Consider the following 21667-nt stretch of genomic DNA (forward strand, 5'->3'; position numbering starts at 1 on the left):
TTATTTCGGGAACTCATTAAAAATGAAGATCACGTTCTCTATAGAAGGAGAAGTGCAAAAGCCACCAGTCACCAATACTGTGATACACAGACATTTGAGATTGAAAATACAATCCCCTGGAAAACAAAGAAACAGAGCCCCACAATCCAGTTCCATGGGATATCAGGCACTGCACTGACATCACACAGCTGTGTGGGAAATATCACTCTCCTCAGGAGAAAAACGGGGAATACAGTGTTATTGGCATATCACAGTGAGAAAACAGAAGAAAGAAGAAGAAGAGAAAAGTAAAATACTGCCTTGGATTGCTTTTTTATTTTGGTATGAATCCTTTAGGGACCTTGACATATTTTCTTCCATGTGGCATTTAAGGGCAGCTCTCTGCATTAACACTTGCAGTTTTGAAGTCTGAATATTGGCATAAATAGCCAACTTCAGCAGAGCTGCTGAGAGCTGAGGACCTCCAAACAGGGAAATAAACACTTTTGTTCCTCAGATGTTTTCCCTGGTTTATGAAGTGTAAAAATATCACTTGGCTTTATCCTGCATGTTCAGTTTCCTTGACTGACAGGTGAAGGGACATTCACAGTAACACACTTTTCAGACCTGACTGTACAAGTGCAAAGGTCAGAGGAAAAAAAACATTATTTGCCAGAAGTTAAGCTGCTCCACGATAACATCTTCAAATATTAGTTAGGGTGATCTTTGCTACCAGGTAAATTCTATGCTGATGACAAAGTGGTGCACGTTTGCCCTCTATAACACATGAAAAATTGTGAGCTTAGTTCAGTTTTGCAGAAAACAGGGAAAAAACAGCACCCACAGGTGTAAGACAAGTCCTGTGGGGTGAAGGGCCAGGAGGGATATGCAGTGCTGACCCTGAAATGGCTTTTCCCCCCTGCGAGACGCCTCTGTGGCCCCCTGTGACCTCACCTTTGTACCCACAAGTGGAGCGGTTCTGAAGACACCCACGAGGATGAGCCTGCTCCTCTGTCCTGGTGGGATGGTTCCAATGGGGAGATCCAAAGTGATGGAACAGGGCTGGAAGCAAAAGCAGGGATAGCATTACATTTCTGTGAACTGCTGACTTCCCAAGCAGCTTTCAGGCCCATTTCATGATGGCAAGAAGAACAGCTCCATTCCTTCCCTCAAGAATCCACAGCTGGCACATCCTGCTTGTCTTAATAGGAATTACATCCATATAACCCACAGCAGACAGGAAAACAAGCCTGTCTACCAAAAAACTGCCATTCCACTTGAAACTTTTCATATTTGCCAGGTCTGACCCAAAGAGGGTAACAAAGGGTAGCTGAGCAGCAGCAGTAGGAATGGGCATCATCTGGTTTATCTTTTTCAGGCTGTAGCATGCTTCAGAAAACCCTATCCCAGTATTTCCTGGAGAAGACAGAAATTGTCCAGTCCACTGCACTGATAGCAGCATCATTAAAGTAATGCACAAAAACAAAACTCTTAGCAATGTGCTACAGCCAGTCCTATCCTAGGAGAATGTTGTCTACTTGGATAGAGATCATCTCAGAAGCCAGGATGTTTTCATACAGCCAGGATTCTTCAGAGTGTGCTTCAGAATCCGCTGTCAGGATTAATGGCCACAGACATCAACACACGTCCAGCTAAATTAAGGGGCCAAACTGCTGATCTTGCTCCAGCAATGCCATGCTCTGGGGGGCTCCAAGAGGAAAGCAGCTGGTCTGAAAGATCTCCACAGGCCACTCACCTGCCAGGTTAAAATTTACTCTTTCTGGAAGTATCTAAGCTGTAAGGACATGCCCTGGGGGTAATCCAGAGGCTGGCAAGTGGCACAGGTTTTAATACACTTAATTTACTATCAGATCTGGAGAGGAGGTGACCGGTAGGGGCAGCTGTCCCATCCTTCCCCATCTGCAGCATGGCAGTGGGAAAGACTCAGGTGGGAATGTTCTGTGGTGAAATAACTCAGTGCACTGGATTTTGATGAACTGAAAAACATCTTCATGGGGGACAGTAAAACATTTGAAAATAGCAGGGAGATGGAAAAGTGTTGGTACACATCAATTTTAATCAAAATGTGACTTAACCAAAACTCAGCATGGTTCCCAGTGACACAGCCTATTCACATCAACCCTCTTACCCTGTAAAAGCTGCTTTCAAAATACATGAGGAACATCAACATAATTCACTACCAGGCCACTGCACATCACAGTTTCTGCCATCAGTCCTCATTTGATATTGGTTTCATGGGATCTGTGCTTAGGCTCTTCTCATCACTCAAGCTTCTCCTTGTACCCAGAAAAGTCTTATTTCAAATTCTTTCATTGCATGCCTTGTTTAATTGAAGATTCTGGTTTAAAATGGGGTTGGATCTGGCATATAAACACACCATCAGTGACAAGCTTTCTTAGTAAAAAATTCTGAGATAAGACTTTTAAAATATTCCCCAAGATGGGGAGAATCTTTTACACCTAAGGCAACATCAGAGGTTTTCAGGGGCAAAATTGACTATGACTTTTACAGTTTAATGAAGAAAAAGAGCGCAAATTCAATCAGAAATGCAGGAAGCCAAAAGGTTGTATTTGGAGTAAAGCTAAATTTGGGAAAGCATTTTATATTTGTTACATGGTAGGGAAACAGAGACACCGGTTTTCCACTGGAAACAGAGGTTATTTTACCAGCAGAATTAAATATGTGGTATTTTAAGTACTTTTTCTAACACTTGTTGCTTTTTCCACTGTAAACACTTTCTCCCTGAATAACTCTTGGTTATTTCTCTCCATTTCTACTTCTTTTTCTTTAGTATTTGCCTCTTTATTCCTTTTCCTCCCCTACATTTTCCTCTCAGAATTCTGTGTGGGCTTCTTTCCAGCTGCTACCACCAGCTATGAGAAATGACCCAGGAACAGATCTGCCTACCAAACACAGCAATGTGAAAGTATCATCTGAGGAATTCAAACTATTCAGTGTCTTCTCACATCCACAAAATTAATTACAGTGGAATGGTTGGATGATTTGAAATATTTATATTGAAGCAATAATGCAAATTAAGGGAAGAATATCTTGATAAAACATCAGATTAAGGACTATTGAATGTATTCTCTGTTACACTCTGGTGACTGAACTTTATATTTAAAGTTTAAGATGCTGGTTTCACAGCTTCAGAGTTTAACTAACTGCTTTTCTGAGGTTCACTTTCAAAATTTACTCAGACAGAGTAAACATCCTCTGTTTGTAATTGACACGATGTTAGTCCCAGAAGTCTATTTCCAACTGCATCCTCATTACAATTCTCTCATGTTGTCGCTGCTGATATTTTGTCAGTAAAGTTTAATTAAACAAAAGCACTCATTCACTGTGAGTCTGAAATTGCAGTGATGAGCTGGTGTATGAGGTGAAGTGCAATGGTGCACCCAGATCAGCAATATTTAGAATCCAAATGCAGGAATTTAAAGGCTCCACTTCTGACAGCAAGTCTGGTCACTTCCACTCCACTTTGGAAGGAGCCAGCCTGGACAGCTACACTCTTTTTCTGGACACAGCCAGCCTAGTCAGTTGGACTCTTTTGGAGAGGAGCGAGCTCAGCACGTGGGAGAGAGCTGTGCCTTTTGGCCCTGGGGATGGAGCAGAGCCACTGGCCTATTTTACTGAATTGTGGAGACACTCAGTCTCTGGTGCCTGTGAGGTGGTGCTGGCACAACGCTGACTGCACAGCTCAGCAACCCCTCATTAAGCATCCCATTGCTCAACCATGCACAGTTACCAAGATCCTCCTGGGTGCTCCCAGTGTCCTGAACACAATGCACATTCCTCACATGCTACAGCAGGAGAATCCATGCTCAGAAGTGATCACGGTGCTCTGCCCTCTCTGCTTCTTCTCATCACACTGTCCTAACTGGTTTCAAAAAAAATTTGTTTGTTCGGGTTTTTTTTTCCTAAGTGGGTCATCATAAACCTTTGATTTTTAACACAAAATTCATTAGAAGCAATGTTGAGTGTGAAATATATCTCAGGCATCAGATAGCTGCTTGTGTCCTAGCATAGAAACCAAAATGCTTTTTCAAATATCACAGGAACTTCAAGCTGATCCACAGTTTGCCATACATTTTATCTTACTGTTTAGATTTTTTTTTTTTTTTTGTATCAACAGGACTGCTGCACACTGTTTTCCCCTCCTTCCTGAAAGAAGGGACGTGTTCAAGCTGCTCCGCTGAATAGCAGTGGCACTTTCTGTTTGCTCCCAAGGGATTTCATGTTTGCAACCACAGTGTAACACATCCATCAGCACACGGGGTTTGCAGCACTGCTGTTTATCCTGTTTCCAAAGCTTTTCCAGAGAGGGAGAGCCCTTAACACGCTCTGGCATCTGATCCAGGGTAACCCCGTGCTGGCTCCCAGACTCACTGACTTGAAGGCAGCCTATTAAAACAAGCGCCGAGTTCTGGGCAAGCCATGCATAGCAAAGGCACATTCCAGGCCCTGGGTTTTTAACGGGAATTCACCCTCATCTGCTCATCCCTAAACGTGCAGCGACTCCTCCGTCCAACGCGGGCACTCAGCCTCTCTGCGATGGCAGTGACAGGCATCTCCGCAGCCACGCCAGAGCCCGGCAGCTCTCATTCCCAGCGTCTCTGACATCAGGCAAAAACACCCTCCTGTAAACTGCTGGCAAAGTGCCCGTGCCGTATCCCGGGCTGCTCACTGCTCCGCACACACTCCCAGCCGGATCCTTCAGCTCACACACAAAGCTCTGTGCCAGGGAAACCGAAATCCAGCGGCAGCTACGCTGCCAGCCTAGCTCAAAAGGACACTGTTTTCTCCCGGTTTCCCTGTATTCCTCGAAATCTGCAAGCTCCCTTCCACACTTCTCTGGAATTTCTGGAATGTGTTAGATGTTCTGCTTATAAATGATCTCAATGAGTTCAGGGGTGGCAAAATGAGTGTACAGTGAGTATACGCCACACCAACTTTGTTAATTTTTAATTTTGAAACTTTCTGTTGAGTATGAAGACTGAGTATTTCTGTCTTCAGTATGAAGACTGAGGAAAAAAACTGATTAGAAAAATCACTATCAATATATTTTTTAATTTATTGTTCTTCTCTGGATGGAATGAAAAACAAAAAATAAAGCAGAAAGTAAACAGCAGTGCTGAAAGCAGTTTAGGTTCTCAGAATTCATGGTTTGCGAATTCCAGGTGTAACTTCTCAGGCAGGCAGGAAAATTTGGCTTCAAAAAACATTGATTTTAACATGAGGGTGCTTTTGGAAGTTAATGACATGCAAATCATTATGCATGTATTTACATTTTTGATTAGGACAAAATTGAGAAGTTATAAAATAGAGCAGTGATCCTCCTGTAGGTCTCAGCAAAGCTGTTTCAGGTCTGCCAGGGACATGAATAACTAACACAGATGAAATAAGCAAAGGTCACAGAGAGGAAAGGATTAAAAGGCTGAAGATAAATAACTTCTCTCCACTATCCTCACCAAGGAGTTCACGCTATCTAGGGTGCCTACTTTTTTAATTAATGGAAAACTAGTTTGATGGGAAGACCTACGTCACGCTGGGGCTCTGAGGGGCTTCTGTGGAAACTCAGAGTTCTCTGACACTGAGCACACTCGTCCAGCCCCCAGCAGAACAGGCCGACCTCAGGAGCCATGAAACTCAAACCTGCTAGTGAAACTGAAGACAGAAATTTGATCAAGCCACTGGAGTCTCCTGCATAATTCACTTTCTTTGGAGCACTCCTGGCTGGGCTGGGGAAGGAGCATCACGATTCCCAGCATTCCTCTGACAGACACTTCCTAAAGCAGCAGGACCCCTTCCTCAGATGTATTTTCATGGGCTCTTAATTCTCGTTTACAGCAGGACACCAAGGAAAGGTGTGCAAGAGTAACATTTCTTTCGGCCAATGTTCAGGCTTCCCTACCTGAATTCAGCTGCTACTTTTTGCAACTTTAATTCTTCCAGGCCAAGCCCCTGTGGCTAGAGAAGAAATGCCAAAGCTGCTTTGTAGTTTGGAGTTTCTGTACCTGCCGGCATGAAATTATTGCAAATACCTGACATATGTAAGTGCTTATACATGCTAGATGTAAGATCATATGGGCCATCAAATTTGGGACTGGGAACAGCAACAAATCCAGCAATAAATCCAGCATCCAGCAACAAATCCAAATATTTGCTAGCAGCTACTCCAGGTCACAGAGTGTAGCTGCAACTTTTAAATAGCACAGGAACTTGGAGAGGGAGGATCCACATTTCACCCTTTTCTTGCTATCTTACCGTCTAGACCTGTGCATCATAGAGTTATAGAACAGTCTGGGTTGAAAATTACTTTAAGGATCATAACTACAGGCCTCAGGAAGAAAGGGGGAGAGATTGAAAATATTATCAATTACCACTTCTAGCCTGAAGAATTTCTTCAAATAGCACACAAAAAGAAAAACTTCACCACTAATTACCTATAGATTCACAAGAGAGTAGAGGTACTGTAAAACCTGTATTAAGGTCTCACTCTGCTGAATTGCATTTCAGCCCAGTTACCTGACTGGATTGCTTTAATGTTTTACTGTGTTTTTAATGTAAGCAAGGGAGAGCCATTCTCTTTCACAGTTAAGTCACAACCTTGGTTCACAAATAGCTTTAAACAAAGATAGGGTTTGTTTTCAAATACTTTTTTTCCTCCCATGACTGAGAGTCCCTTCAACAATGCAGGTTATTCTGAGAGGACTTAAACAGAGCCAAGGCCACAGGAGGAAGGGAAGACAGAAAAAAGGTAAGGATGTGAAAACTTTCAGGAGAAGAATCTTTTCACCCGTGCATTCAGTCACTTGCAGGGAGGTTGTGTGACTTCTCCTGTGTTAAAGAGCAAGCCGTGATTCAAACGGGGAAGCCCTTAGGAAGCACTTTCCCACTATCCACACTCATATTCCACTCTTCTACCTCACCCTGCTGCTCGCGGTCCTACAAAAACAGCGTGAGAGGAGCTCGCTCTGCGTTTGAGCAAGGATCTATCCTTCCTCACATCCTCCCTCATTTCCTGCCCTCTCTCCTCAGTGCGAAGAAGCCGGGACGCCCTTGTGCCCCCCTCAGCCTTCCCGCCCGCCCCACCGCGAGCGCCGGGTCCGCCCGTCCGGTCCTCACCGCGCCCCCTCCCCGTCCCCATCCCCATCCCCATCACCATCCCCATCACCATCCCCATCCTCATCCCCATCCCCATCCCCATCCCCATTCCCATCCCCATCCCCATCCCCACCCCCATCACCATCCCCATCACCATCCCCATCCTCATCCCCATCCCCATCCCCATCCCCGTCCCCATCCCCGTCCCCGTCCCCGTCCCCATCCCCATCCCCATCCCCATCCCCATCCCCATCCCCATCCCCATCCCCATCCCCATCCCCATCCCCATCCCCATCCCCGTCCCCTCACCGCCCCATCCCCACCGGCAGCCTGGGCAGGAGGTGCCGCTTGCCTGGAAGGCGCAGCCGGACCTCCCGCCTCAGCCGCGGGCTGGGGATGCTCCTCCGAAACTCGGCTCAGGGGAGCCCTTCAGGGGTCCCGCGGCCGCCGCCCCTCCCCTCACGCCCCGGTTCACCTGCAAGGGGGGCACAGCGCCGGGCCCTCGGACCGGGCAGCGCCGCGATGCCCCCGGCACCGGCCGCCGCCGCCTCCTCCGGCTCTCCCCGGCTGGCCGTGGCCGCGTTTCCCGGGGGCCGGTGCGGGGAGCCGCCCCCCGGCTCGCCCTGGCAGCGCCCGCCTCGCCGCCCGGGCCGCCCCTGCGCCCGCCGCCCTCCGGGGCCGCTCCCACCCAGGGCCGCGTCCCCGCCCCGGCCGTGCCCCCTCAGCGCCGCGGGCCGGGGGTACCTGCGCGGCCGGCGCCAGCGCCGCTGCCTGTACACTCCATTTCTTGTGGCCTTTTTTTTTTTTTTTTTTTTTTTTTATCCTGTTGCCCCGGGACCGGCCCGAGCGCGCTCAGCTGGGCGGGAGCAGCCGGAGCATCCCGGCGGCTGTTAGAGGCTCCGTCAGAAACTTCTCCCGACGCGCCGCTTCCCCACGGAATGGAAGGCGCCGGGCTCAGCACAGGCGTGCGGAGGGCGCGGGGGGCACGGCTGCGGAGCCGGGGCTGATCCCGGCTGGAGATGTGGGCAGGGATGCGCTGGTCCCGCACGCTCCGGCTGCGCCGCCGCTGCTGCTGCCGTCTCCCCGCAGCTTCCCAACCTGCTGCCGGGGGCAGCCACGGCTCGGCAGGGCAGCCCGAAAGCGCCGCAGGCTGTCCCGGCACGGGCTGCGTCTCACACACCCATCCCGAGCTACGCTCTCTGCCCAGGCGCTGGAAGGACTGGGAGACGGGAGAACCACGATCCTTGGTGGATGCAACAAATTTAGGACCACGGCAAAATGTCATCCTCAAAATATCTTGGAATCTTTTTATCCTCAAAGAATTTGAACTTTAAATCAATAATGCCATTTAGAGCAAATTTCAAGTTATTTCACAAAAGAATATGGATTTCAGACTACTTGAAGGTGTCAACTCAAAGGCACAATGACCCTCACTACATTTTTTCCATATAAACCATTTTAAACTGCACAGAACAGAAAATGCACATAAAAATCTTTAGTAACTCACTTTTGGACTTCCTGAAGTGCTTTGTACAGCTACCAAACTTTTTTACTATGGCACTTCTTCAAATAAGAAATGTCCTTGAAAAGGGGAATATTCTTTAATATATACAGAGCAACTATGTTACCTCATTAATATTAATGAGCATTCAGCCATGAAAATAATTTTCATGCAAGTGTACCTGTGCCCATAGGTGCATTCATTGGCAAAGTTCATACATCATTCTCCCTTCTGGTTGCAAGTCCCTGATGAAACATGGAAATTTTAGATATAGTGAAGGATGTTGGGAATGCCAAGCTCTCAAAATTTCCTTATAGGAAATTAAAAGCAAACAAAACCAAGGAGAATTAAGCAAGCAAACAAACCAAAAGGAGACTATTTGGCTTGAATGGGAATTTCCTACATCTTCTGAGCTGATTTACCCATGCCTAGATTTTGCTCTTTAAATTTTAAAGCATCTGAACATTTGCTCTGTCAGTCGAAAATAAATGGACTTACTTAAACTCATGTTAGATCCCCTGGGGATATCACGGGGAAAATAGGACAGCAATTCTAAGGAGAAAATTTTCATCTACATCATCTTTTACAATTAAAAACTAGCAAACAGTGAACAGCAACAAAAGAGGGAGGGGGGGGAAACCATATAAAACAACTGTTTTTTCATTAATTTTTATGCTTTAATTCAAAATTCAATATTGTGGCCAATGACCAGTGTACAAAAAGTGGAAACACAGAATATTTGTATTGACATCTAATTCATTAAATTCCACATGAATAGCCTCAAAGTATGAACAAACTAAACAGCACATATCTTTGCCATGCCTGAGATGCAAGAGGAACTCAGCATCATTCAAGTACATTCTAAATACTGCTGGAAGCACAAATTTACAACCCCTAACATTTAAATGTTATGTCTAAAACTTTTCCTTGCTAAAAAGACAAAGCTTTATCTATAATTAAATAAATTTTCAGTTTCCAGATGTGTAAGTTTCAAAAACGTTATGGTGACCCTCAGGAGCTTCTTGAGCTAAGAAAACCAGGGCAGAGCAGCCATCCCCAACTACAATCAGTTGCCTGAACTTGAAAGTTTGGACATGGTATTATGAAATTCTGTCTGTGACATTTCATCCTTCAGAAAAAGGTGGAGCAAAAGCAAATCTCTACATTTCATAGGAATTACACAACTGTGCAGCTCCAGGGAACCTCCTTCCATGGGTACAGTTGATTATTAATTACCCCAGCCTGGTAAATGAACACTTTGTAGGCTGAGAGGGACAGGTGGGATGAAACCCATAGTTCTTATTCATAGCAAAGGAAGTTTCAAGGACTTTTGAACCTCTCATTGTTTCATATTAATGACCTGGTTTCAGTGCATTCCGGTAATTTCAAGTGCAAGTCCAGCATTAGGCTTGTTATAAGGTTTTTAAAACTGTCAAAAAAACCCTGCATCAGCTGAATAACAAGAAATTGAGATAGGACTAAAGCAATAATGTGCCTGACTCCAAATTCAGATTTTTTTTGTATAAGAGGTAAAAAGTTAAATATTTTGTTTAAAAAAATACCACCTACATATTCCTGGGCATTTCATAAGTTTCCAAACTTATGAAAACTTATACAACATCTAGTTGTATAAATTAGCTGGGAATTTTAATTAGCAATTTCTGCACCTTTTCTGAACCCTATAGAAAGTACTCTCATGGCCAAATTAAATCTTTCAAATAATTTTTCAGGATGATTTTGCTTACAAGACAAGGTCTCATTCCTCTCATTCTTAAGGCCCATATGGCCTTCACCACTAAATTCCCAATCCTTTTCTATGTTCTGTTCAATACTCTCTGACTTCCCAAGCTCTTTTTAGGCAGGATGTTTTGACATCTTTATCCCATTACTGTACTTTGCTTCCATACTTCTTCAGTAATTATTTTACCCCTTCTATTCAGGCACAGTTTATCAGTTGGCCTTAATAAGGCAGTGTATTAAGCTTAAACCAATATAAAATATAGGTTTATTTTTTTTTCCTGTGTCTGTGAATTGATTCCTTCAGCAGTTTTTTATGTTCTTCAAGAATAATAAAAGTTATTAAAAGCACTAGTTAGACACAGATCTGGAAGAGCTCTTAAATACACGAATGTCTCCTGATGTAAGATTATTGTGCCCTTTAAGATAATAGGCATTTAAATATAAAAACTTTGTGTCAATTTTTACTAGGTTCCTTGCTCTCCAAGATAAAACACTTTTTTAAATTAATGACTGACAAGGAAAGAAACCTGTTCCTTTGTTCCTTTTCCATTACAGATAAAATACCATGGAGTCATTTGTTGCCAGTTCTTGCTATTTAAAAAAGAGAATGAAAGGCTTCCCAAAATTCCTCTCCTTACCTCGCTCACTTTGAAAAACATAATTCTTCTACAAATCAGTATAAAAGCAAAAATGCAGCAAAAATTAAACAATAAATCATCTCAATTTCCCGCACCAAAAGTTTGGGTGCCTTTCTTTTTTCTTCTGATGGTTTTGTGATTTGGGTCTGCTGCTTTCCATGCTTAATTCATTTCCCCCTCGGGTTACAAGCACAATGACACAGTGACAAAATGGTTTATCCTTCCAGCTTGGCCTGTCCTGTTGGACATCACCACAACCCTCCAGGCCACTGGTGCCTCTCCAGTGCCCACAGTGCTTTAGTTGCTCCACTGCCTCTCCTTTTCCAGGGACAACAAGCCACAGAAATAGTATTGGCTTTGCAATGTGTGGAAAGAATTTTACACATCAGTATCGAAGACATCTTGCTTAATCTGAAGCCCTGGTGGAGGAGTGTAGTTTAATCCAGAGCTGGGCTCCCCATCTCCTCCTCCTCCTCTTCTCTGCAGCTCCCTCCTGAGCCCGGGCCAGAGCAGCTGCACCCCAGGCATCCCAGCCATCCCTCCATATCAGCACAGCCTCCTCCAGCTAGAAATGCAGTTTTTAAAGAATCTCCTCATTGTTGTGTGCAGCAGATGTAGAGCTCCTGTGCCTCTGCTCCACGTCCTCTGAAAGCCTCTAATCAATGGGATTTCCTGTCTGAACTAATTGAAATCAATGAGAACAATAAAACAGAACACAGGAAAGAGCAAACAAAAACTGGAATTTAAATATGGTACCTCTGGCTTTTGCTGAATATTCCCCAACTTACTTCTGTGCTTTACTGTATCTGGGCAATAATAAAACTGGAAAGCAGCAGTCATCCATGCACTCAGAAATAATCAGAGAAGGAGCTCATTTACCAGACTTTTGGCTGAGGACAAAGCTGAGTGAGTGCAGATGACCAAAGAAGATTCATCAGAGGTGTGTGTCAGTCACAAATACAAAGGAAAACAAGTGTTACTCACCGTGTTCAAATGCACAGAGTTTCTCTGCCTATAAAAATAGGTATCATTATTTAAAATATTCTCCTCAAGGGAATTCAGCATTTAACTCTCACAGGAGCAATGCAAAAATGAAGCATCTTACACAAAATATAAATTACATATTTATACTGCAAATAACTGAGGAAAAGAGTGAAACATACTGGAGATTATTCCTGTTTTCACACATTAGCAGGCCTGTCTCAGGAATTAACATAACAGACATGCAAGGTTAATTAAGTTGGCACCCACAATTACCTCACCCTTACACCAAAGCCAAATGCAGAGATCTGAGATTCAAAGGTGCTGGAATGGACAGAGCCCTTTTGAATCTGAGAGATCCCCAACAAGGTGAGTTTAGGAACAAAGCAGGAAAGGTCTCTGGAGCCTGTGGTCCCAAATTTAGCCTGGCTCTGCTGCTCTCAAGAACAGACCCACAATAAAAGCTTAAAAGAATGCAAATTCCATATTCTGGCTGATCTCAGTGTTGCCTCAGCATATGGAAAATCTGTGTTTAAATTGGAGTCTGAGAGATGTGCTCAGTGCTTTGCATGTGCTTATGTGCAAATTTCTGGGTAGGAATGGACAAGTGCTCATTGAAATGCTTTAATGAAAATCAGATCAAATCAGGATATTTCATGCACAGAGGTTTCAGTGGGGGTCTGCACTCATAGCTAAGCAGTCATTGCAGCAATTTCCAAAGATACCAGGGAAAGAATTTAAAAGGAAAGTCAAGTGCCGTGTTTTTAATGCTTTTAGAGGAATTTCAAGCAACTTCAAATGACAACATTTCTATCCACTGCACTTCTGTTCTCTTATCAAGCCATAGCTAATTAGCTGTAGGCTGCCCTGCTGCTAACTCAGGCAACAAACCACTAGTGACTTGAGCAGATGTTCTCCTTTTCCTGCCAATAGGAATATTTACTAACATTTTTTTTTTTCATGTTAAGGTTTTCTGTCTCAATACTTACTCCTCATTATCGGGAATATGCCACATTTAACCACTCACAGCCATAAATACCCATTTTCTAAGGCTGGTGTTTGCTTGGAAGTTACACAAGATTTTGACAGAGCTCAGTTATACAAAGTGGGGATTACATAGACTCCACATCTTTAAAAATTAGAGTTTATTGAAATATGCTGTTAAAAGATGGAGTTCATCAAACCCATGAGGGCTCTCTGCTGTCAAGCTGAACATGCACTTGATCTTCACGGAGCTTGTCTCTGCCAAAAGAGAAGGCTGTTCAACACGGGGAAGAGATGCTCCCTGCTAAAGCCAGCTGTTATTTTGCAGGAATATAATCTACACTATGTAAACAAAGCAAAGCACTACCCTCTTCTAGTCAGCATTCAGCCACCAACACCTCAGGGACATCTCAGCAACCTTTGGAAAACAAGAGCAGAAAAATTAAATTTTAAGGTTGAATGTCAATATTTTACCAATCATTGACTACTTGGGTTTATTTACATAGAATTTTCAAAGTTCATAAATACCTTCAGTGCCAAGTTCATTTTCCACATAGATCTGGTAAAATAGAGATAGAGAAACTTTCCCAAGGGCATGAGTTAGTCCCAGTGAATGAAAAATTCATAAATCCTGTTTCTTGCTAAATTCAAATTATGTTCCCTCTTATATTAATTGGAAGTTTCTGAACTGTAGTTAATGCTACCAGGTGTTAGGTAAGCTTAGACTTTATTGCTTCTCAGCCTCTTGCAAACTGCAAATCAATTTCAAAAAATGAAATATATGTGACTACTGTCTGATGGCTGGCACGTTACAGAGACCCAGGACAAAAGGAAAGGACACAGAACAGACTTTTTTTTTCTCTCTTGATTTTTCTTTTGTCCTTCATTTGAATTGACAACACAGGCCACAATGGCTGGTAGCAAATCACTAGTAAGAGTTCTGTCTGTGGATTACAAGGGTTAGAAGATCACAGGAACCTGTTTTCCTTCTCACTGCAGTGGTGGAGGAAGTCACATGCTTACACACCTCAGTAAAGGGACAGGTAAACTCATTAATTTCAATAGCCATGTATTAAGTATACAATTAGAACTTTATGGTTAATCTGTTTTATTTGTTGCTGGGGAAGGCTGGATGTGTGTAACCATTTACTGGGCAGCAAGTCCCCCAGATCTGCTGATTTGTCACTTTGACTATCTGACTACAGACTGTTGCATAGATAAAAGTGCAAAACAGTGACACATTCAACAGCTGGGGATGAAAACACTCCACCTGTAGTCTCACATCTCTCAGAAGGCAAACAGAGCAGTCATTTCCAAGCCTTGTAATATTTAGAAAGTCAGACACAGTCTCAGTACATCAGACTGTCATCCAGTTCATGTAAATTTTACTGAAATCAATGGGATTTTGTGTAGAAAGATGTGATTGGTGCTGTGACCTGATTTTGAAAGACAGCGAGCACCCAGACCTGCCTTTGGCTCCACAAACAGCTGTAGATGTTCATCATGTCAGACAGGGAAGCCATTAGCCTTTCAGCATCCTGGTATTTCAGATAATTTAGGTAGATTTACCCAGAGGAAATTACTGTAGCTATTAATTTATGTTCACTTCCTCACATGTAGGGGGAACATATGAAAGTCAAGTTGTCTCTGCTGCTGACAATAAAAGCTGTGCATTCAAAGATCAAGGACTTTGTGGTCTTGCTGGTCCAAGCCCTTCATGCCTTGTCATCTCCCTGTCCTCAGTGGAAGACCACCAGTTAATGGATTTAACCTTTCCATCAGTGAGAAATAACAGATCAACTTGTCAAAGATAAGTTACACTGAGGCCATAGACATCCCCTTTCTCCTTCACTTCTTTTTACAGTCATTACACCTAATTCCCTTCACCACTCTTTCCTTGGTTTCATCAAAACCACAGTTATTCAAGCAAGTAAAAGGAAGCTTAAAAGAGCAAAGTTGCAGCTGCTCACAGGGCTCTGTGCCCTCTGAAACTCAGCTCCCACATGTGCCAGCTTCAAAATGTCACCAACCATCTCCTGGAGACACCTTGACAACCTCTGCCACCTCCTGATCCAGCAGCAGGTTAAGCCAAATGATCATTTAATAACTTATTTTTCCAAGGTAACGTAAAGAAAGAGCAGAATCACTCAGTGTCAAAATAAATCTCTGGGCCTGGAATGACTGAAAACAAAATAAATTGCTATTTCTCTGCATTCCATGCATTTCCTGCAAATACAAGTGTTTGTACATAACATGAACAGTCCTATACTGGCAGGAAAATCTTCAGTCCTATACTGGCAGAAAATATGGGGGTGTCAAAAGAGAATCAGAGGTCTGCACTGAAAAATTCCAGGAGTAACAGCCCCACAATTTCAGCTTGGCTCATATTTCCTGGAAAACACCCAAGACAGCACAGTGACAAAACAAAGCCCCAACTGTAAGCAGTGAGAAACTAAAATATTTAGGAAATTAAGAAGTCAGGTCAAGAAACTGCTAAAAACTTTCTCTTCTGTGACACTCAGACTCCTGGGACTATCCCAAATGGATGAAATTGGGAAATCTGAAACACAGTCAAGGCAAACTCAGTCAGTGATTTTTGTAGATTTTTGACAGTAGAAACACTGAAGTGAAATTAATTATTTTATTTTTTATTTACAAGTTAGTTTCCCCTGGAACAAGCAGAGTTGAAATACAAGTTTTCAGGTCCACACACAGCATTCTGCTCCTGGCAGTGTCAGTGGGGTTTCAGAGCTATGAAATGGAAACCCAGATGTCACAGGCTCCATGGCTGCTCTGGGAATGGGACAATTCTCCAGTTTTATCAGAACTTTAAGGTATTCACCATAGCAGGCAAACTTTAATGCCAAAACTGGCTGTATAGCAGATTTGTATCAAGTTCAGCAACCCCTCCATGGACCCAAAGATTTTGTTTAGGTGTTTACAGAGAAGTTCTCTTTTTCAGGAAAAAGAAAGTTCCTGAGGAGTTTGGAAGGACAAACAATGCTAAAACCAAGGTTGTGATGGGGACTGCTAAGGATCTTATCCCATGGACCTGTGTAAGAATATTTCTGAAAGGACAAACTGTAAATGAACTGATCTCTTAATGTTTATTCTACAGTCCTAAAGAGTGATTTATTGCTGTTTAAAAAAACCACATAGAAGCAGAGCCAGCATCAGAGCACCAATTCAATACTTCACATATTCAAAGTGTCCCAGAACAGAACAGAATAACAGAGTGGTTTGGGTGTCATTGAACTCCTTGGAATTAGTACAAGAAAAATGGGCATGCTAGTGTTTTATGGATTTTTTTTACCTTGTTTTGTCACAGAAGATGATCTGCCACTGCAGAGTTGCAGTTTTCCATAGATTTCAACACTGACTTCCAGAAACCCTTTATGTTTTTAGCGTCTTTGATGGAAAATGCCAATATTAATTAGTACTTTGATGCTAATTACCATTTAAACTGAACTGCAACGATTAGGATATTAAAGGTAAGGTAAATTATTACAGTTTTTGTTTCAGGAATAGGGTAAGGCCTTAAGTTTATTTTGGCTTTTAATTTTCCATACCAGTTGACTTCAGTGATAGGAAAAACATTCCTTCTCTCAGAGGCCATCTGAGGACAAACTGATGTAGAGCAGAGTAGCATTTATAGCTTCCCATGGGGATTTATTTACATGACATCAATCCTTTGAGCCAAAGGTGCAGACAATTCTTTGTGGGGTTTTGTTTTTACCAAAAATACCATTATTTAAATTTTTTTGGGTGGGGGGAGGTAGAGGTTGATTCACTCTTTTATGTGTTTTGCATAATCACACATTCCACTCCTGTCTCTTCTCAAATTTAAAGTGATTGTTTTTTTTTTTGTTCCTACTACTTTCAAAGGCAATAAAACTGACCTTACCTTTAGGGAGGACAGGAGTCAACCCAGGCTTCAGGAAACAGAGAAAGAGCTGTTGACAGAAGACTTCTCAGCACCAAAAGCTTACCATCTTCCAGAAGAATTGGGAACTAGAAAACTGTCTGCTATCAAAACTTGCATGCACTTTTCAGCAACACCTTGAATTTTCTAATCTGAGAGATCCACAACATCTACTTTAAAAAAAAACAAAAAAACAAAACAAAAAAAAAAACCAAAAACAAACAAAAAAAAAAACAACATGCACAAAGCATAGGCAGCCCAAGCATTTTGCAACTCATTTCACAATTCCTTGAAAAAAAACATATGTCAGTTCTCCCTAGCAATGTTTCCAGCAAGAAGCCAAACAAAACACACAACTAACACATTCAATGGGATTAAACTTTTCTGCTTTTCCACCACTCATCCATAATGGCAGTGACATGGAACTTGCATAACTCCATCTGAATCATGTTATGCCATCTCTGGGCTTGTCACTGAGCATTTTCTGAGTGTAATTTTACATTTCATGGCAGTGCTGGGTTAGCAGTTGGACTTGGTGAACTTAGAGGGCTTTTCTAAACTGAACTGCTCTATGATTGCTGAGAATCCCATTGTCCTGGAAATAAGATGGAGTGAGTGAGCTGTGGAACCCAGACAGGGAAACCTGGCAGACCAGCCTTTGACTTCAGTGAATTCCACCAGATATTTTACACCCTGAGTTTACTGCTTGATTAGGGGTTCTGAATGGAAAACATTCTGCATTAACATACCTAACTTCCTATTTGTTTGATTTATAACATTTACAACCTGCTTAATGCCACTGCATAAATACATAATATTACTGCTAATTTTTTTCCCTGAGTCATGTTGTGAAGCGGAAGAACCTCCTGCCTGACTTCACAGTTATGTGGTCTGAAAGCAGAAAGGGAGCATGAAAGAGTAAAACAATGTAGTTTTGCTTCAATGGTTTCTCCTGCTATAAAACATACATAAACCTTTTGAAATCTCATACAGTTTTTATTGCCCCCAGGAAAAAAAAAAAAAAAAAAAAAAACCAAAAAAAACTAAACCCATCCTGTTACACATATTGGCTGTACTAGAACTAACAGTGCATGGAGAGACTGATTTCCCTTTCCTTTAGGAATGCATTTTGTCACTAGGAAAAGCAGGAAAGCTGAGGGAGAAAACTTGACCTTGAGTATGGAATCATTTTACATCACACTGAGAGCAACCTGGCTTATAACCAACTGCAGAAGGCAGTTTGTGATTTTGTGGTATTTGGTGATGCTGAACATCATCAGGTTTTTTGGGGAGCCTCAGCCCCTTGCTAGGCCTGTTGGAGCAGGACAGCCAAGGGATTGCTGCAGAGACAGATTCGCTGGGGTGCAGAGATCCACAGCTGGATCTCCCAGGTGTGAGGTGAGCACAGGGGTGGACAAACACAGCCTGTGCACCAACTCTGCCCTCCAGGAGCAAGGAGATGTGTGGGACAGCTCCAAAGAGATTCTGGAGGACAGCAGAAACCCCACAAGGCCTCTCCCTGCTGCTGGAGGCAAGGACACTTCAGGGAAGGAACAGGATCTTGCAGGAGAGAGGATGGGACATTGCAGTGGCACTGGCAGGAATTAATCCAAGCACGACTGATGAAGTGACAGGTGATTTCCAGGGCCATTTCACCTTTGAGCCCCTGAATTTCCCTTATCAGCTCATCCAAGCTGAAACTGCAGCCTTGTCCCTAACTGAGGAGCCACAAAGAGGCTGTCACATTCTGTGGCTGTTCCTTCCCTCAGCACAAAACACAGTGGACTGGGAGCAAGATATGAATTACCAAAATACCCAGGGAAGGAGAAAATGAAGCCCCAAAACAGCTACTGAATCTTCAGTTGCCCCAAATCTTCAACATTAAAGAAGGAAAAAAAATAAAGAAGCATAGGCTTTACCTCTGCAAGGCCAGCACTGCACACACAAATAGAAACAGGGAGTTCATTTTTTAGGGGATTTCTTATTTTGCCTTGGGAGCCCTGGCATGGGCAGAATTTCTCTGCCATATTCACCAAGCACTGATCTTATTTCTGCTTTTCCTTTTCATGCTTCAGGAGCTTCTTGATCCAGAGGATTGTCCAGCACTGGCACAGCTGTCCAGGGCAGCAGTGGAGCTGCCATTCCTGGAGGGAATTAAAATCCCTGTGGATGTGGCCCTTGGGGACATGGTTTAATGGTGGCCTTGGCAGTTCTGGGTTGGTGGTAGAATTTGATAATTTTAGAGGTCTTTTCCAGCTGAAATGATTCTATGAATTATGAGCTTAAAGACAATCCAGACACTGCAACTCATCACCCATATTTGTGCCGCTTCTAAATCTGCTTTCCAAGTTTAACACTCAAGTTATCCTTCCAGGGAATTTTATTCCTAACTCGGTATCAGGCAATGTCATGGCCACTTTAAATTCAACTGGATGTCTATTGTTTAAAAACAAATGGAAAATGTGTGGATGCAAATATTTGAACAAAGAATTGCTCTGGTTTTCTCCAATCAAGAAGCAGGCACTACATACAATGTATCTGGCCAACTGCATTCAAATAAAAGCTCAAATCTTGAATATTCATGACTGATGAATAATCATCACATTGAAAAAAAAATTACAGAATCCATTTCAGAGCAGCTCTGTAAAGTAAGAGCAAGAAAATTCAGCAGGGAGAAATTATATCTAACTTCCAGAGTCAGAGTTTTCTACACTGCAGAATTTCTCTGATTTGCTATTTGCAATTCAATTTAACAACTGACTGCCCTTTCCCTCACTTCAGGTTCTCAAGCAGTGGAATTTCCCTCTTTCCCTGTCCGTTCCCTAGGGATCACTACCTTAATTAAAAGTAACTTGCAGTATCTTCCCAATAAAGGACAGTAATAGGTCTGTAAATAAAAGCATAGAGTTATATATAAGTATATACACAGCTTTTAAAGCTTTCCCCTCTTTAGGGGTTGCCTAAAACTGAGTAGAGAGTCACAGGGATTCAATTTCCATTACAAAATCATAAGCAATAATTTAAAAATACCAGGGTTTGTGTTTTCACATCAAAAAATTTCCACTATGCTTCCTTCAGAATAAACTGAGTTTTAGACTAGAAACATCCTCTTTTTATTTAATTCTGTTTTTCACTCCTAATCAAGGTTTTGGTTTTTTTTGTGTCACTGTCCACTGCATTTGTTGTGAACAGCTAGAAAATGTGCTTTGACTTATTTCAGGGATATAGAAGATAAAACTATGTTTGCCATTAAAAAATAATTAGAACAATTTGATGCTGCATTTCATCTTAAAAATTTTACCTGATTGACTGACTCTTAAAATCTCAAGCTGAAATCTGTAAGTGAGGCAGTGAAGAAAAGAAATATGGTGATCAAGCAAATATCTTGGCATCAACAGGCAGCTAAATCAACCAGAAATCAACTCTGCTAAAGCTAAGAAAGCATCTCCCTTGCACACTTTAAGGGTCTAAAATCAGATTTTAAAGACAACTTGCAGTTCACATTCAAACTGCCCTATAGGTAACAAAATTTAAAACATCCTGAAAACCCAGCTGGGAGTTTTTCTATGTCTCACCAAATGTTTTTCTGCCCAAGTACTTGCCCAAGTAAAACATGGCAATGTTCAGGCATGTAAAAATATTCCATTAGTCAGTTTAATCCAGCTGTCTTGCAAATTCTCCTTAGTTACACATATTCCTTTGTAAATCATGTTGGCATCATCTTGAACACCTATTTTATCCCAACTGGCAGATTTAATTGGGAGAATTTATGGGATGGTCAGTGCTGTGTCTCACATATAGGCAGCAGCAAAGTAGGCAAAGCAAAGGGTATTTTTGTCTTAATCCCAAGTTTTTTCTTGCAGGTCTTTACACAAAATGCCAGGATAAAATTGTTACCATTTTTTACGGAAGAAATTAAATGCAATTTCATTTTCTGTGGCATTTATTTTGTGCATGTTGGCAGGTCCTTGAAGGGTTGGGAAGAGTTTGGTTCATACCAGCCAGGGTTTTTAGGGCCACCGTTCCAATGAGAACAGGACACATCTGTCTTACTCCATCACCAAAGTTACTCAAGCTTCAGATCTAAAGCCTCATCTTAGTTATGATCTCATCTCAGAGTTTTCCTTCATCACCAGCACAGCAGAGCCCAGCTTTCTGTCTGTTTTAAAGTAAGCATTTATTTTTTAAATGGTGCTGTAAAGACAACTTAGGTCTGCATGGGATGTATTGTTTGCATGCTGCTCATAAGGTTTTATATTTGGTAAAAGTTAATAACTGCAAAGTGGATTAAAAGCAAAAGCAGCAGAAAAAATAATTCCCTGAGAGTGGTGTCTGTTTCTGTAATTCACAATTTGTTGTACAGGACATCAAGTCACTTATTAAGTCAAACTGAATTGTATCTGTTTATTAATTTTACACTTGTCAGATCCAACAGTGATTTCAAGTTCTATAATTAAATTTGTGTTATAAAACTGGAATGTGTGATACCATTAAAACTGACACTAAATTCCTGTCAGCATGACAGAAAATTTAAAATCTTGTCTAATTTTCATCAACATTGTCCTTGCAGTAAATTAGAGTGACGAGGGAAATGCAATCATATGGTTTGATTGCTAGAAGGCTCAGAGTGCCTTTTTTTTCAATTTTTTTAAATAGCTGCATTTACTGCTAAGAATGTCAATAAGTTGCCTTTTTGCTTACAAAAAATATCACAGTTTAAAAGCGTAGAGTTTTTTCCCTACTGAAAAATTCTTACTGGCTGTCACAAAGAAATGTTGAAGGCAGGCAGCC

The 21667-nt window shown here is 42.2% G+C and overlaps 1 protein-coding gene across 3 annotated transcripts in view; it reads right to left on the minus strand.

The window, feature by feature from the left end:
* The window catches only part of SHANK2 (SH3 and multiple ankyrin repeat domains 2), a 279014-nt gene extending 271889 nt beyond the window's left edge, over window positions 1-7125 (minus strand). Inside the window, exon 1 of one of the 3 annotated variants that reach the window (XM_085581233.1) lies at window positions 934-7125. In XM_085581233.1, the coding sequence (XP_085437359.1) occupies window positions 934-1112 (179 nt within the window). In that variant the 5' untranslated portion in view covers window positions 1113-7125. The remainder of the gene's footprint in view (window positions 1-933) is intronic. The other 2 variants (XM_085581231.1, XM_085581232.1) reach the window with 2 other exon arrangements.
* Between the last annotated feature and the right edge of the window lie 14542 nt (window positions 7126-21667).

The sequence above is a fragment of the Lonchura striata genome, chromosome 5 (assembly GCF_050655825.1).
Source record: "Lonchura striata isolate lonStrDom1 chromosome 5, ASM5065582v1, whole genome shotgun sequence".
NCBI lineage: Eukaryota > Metazoa > Chordata > Aves > Passeriformes > Estrildidae > Lonchura > Lonchura striata.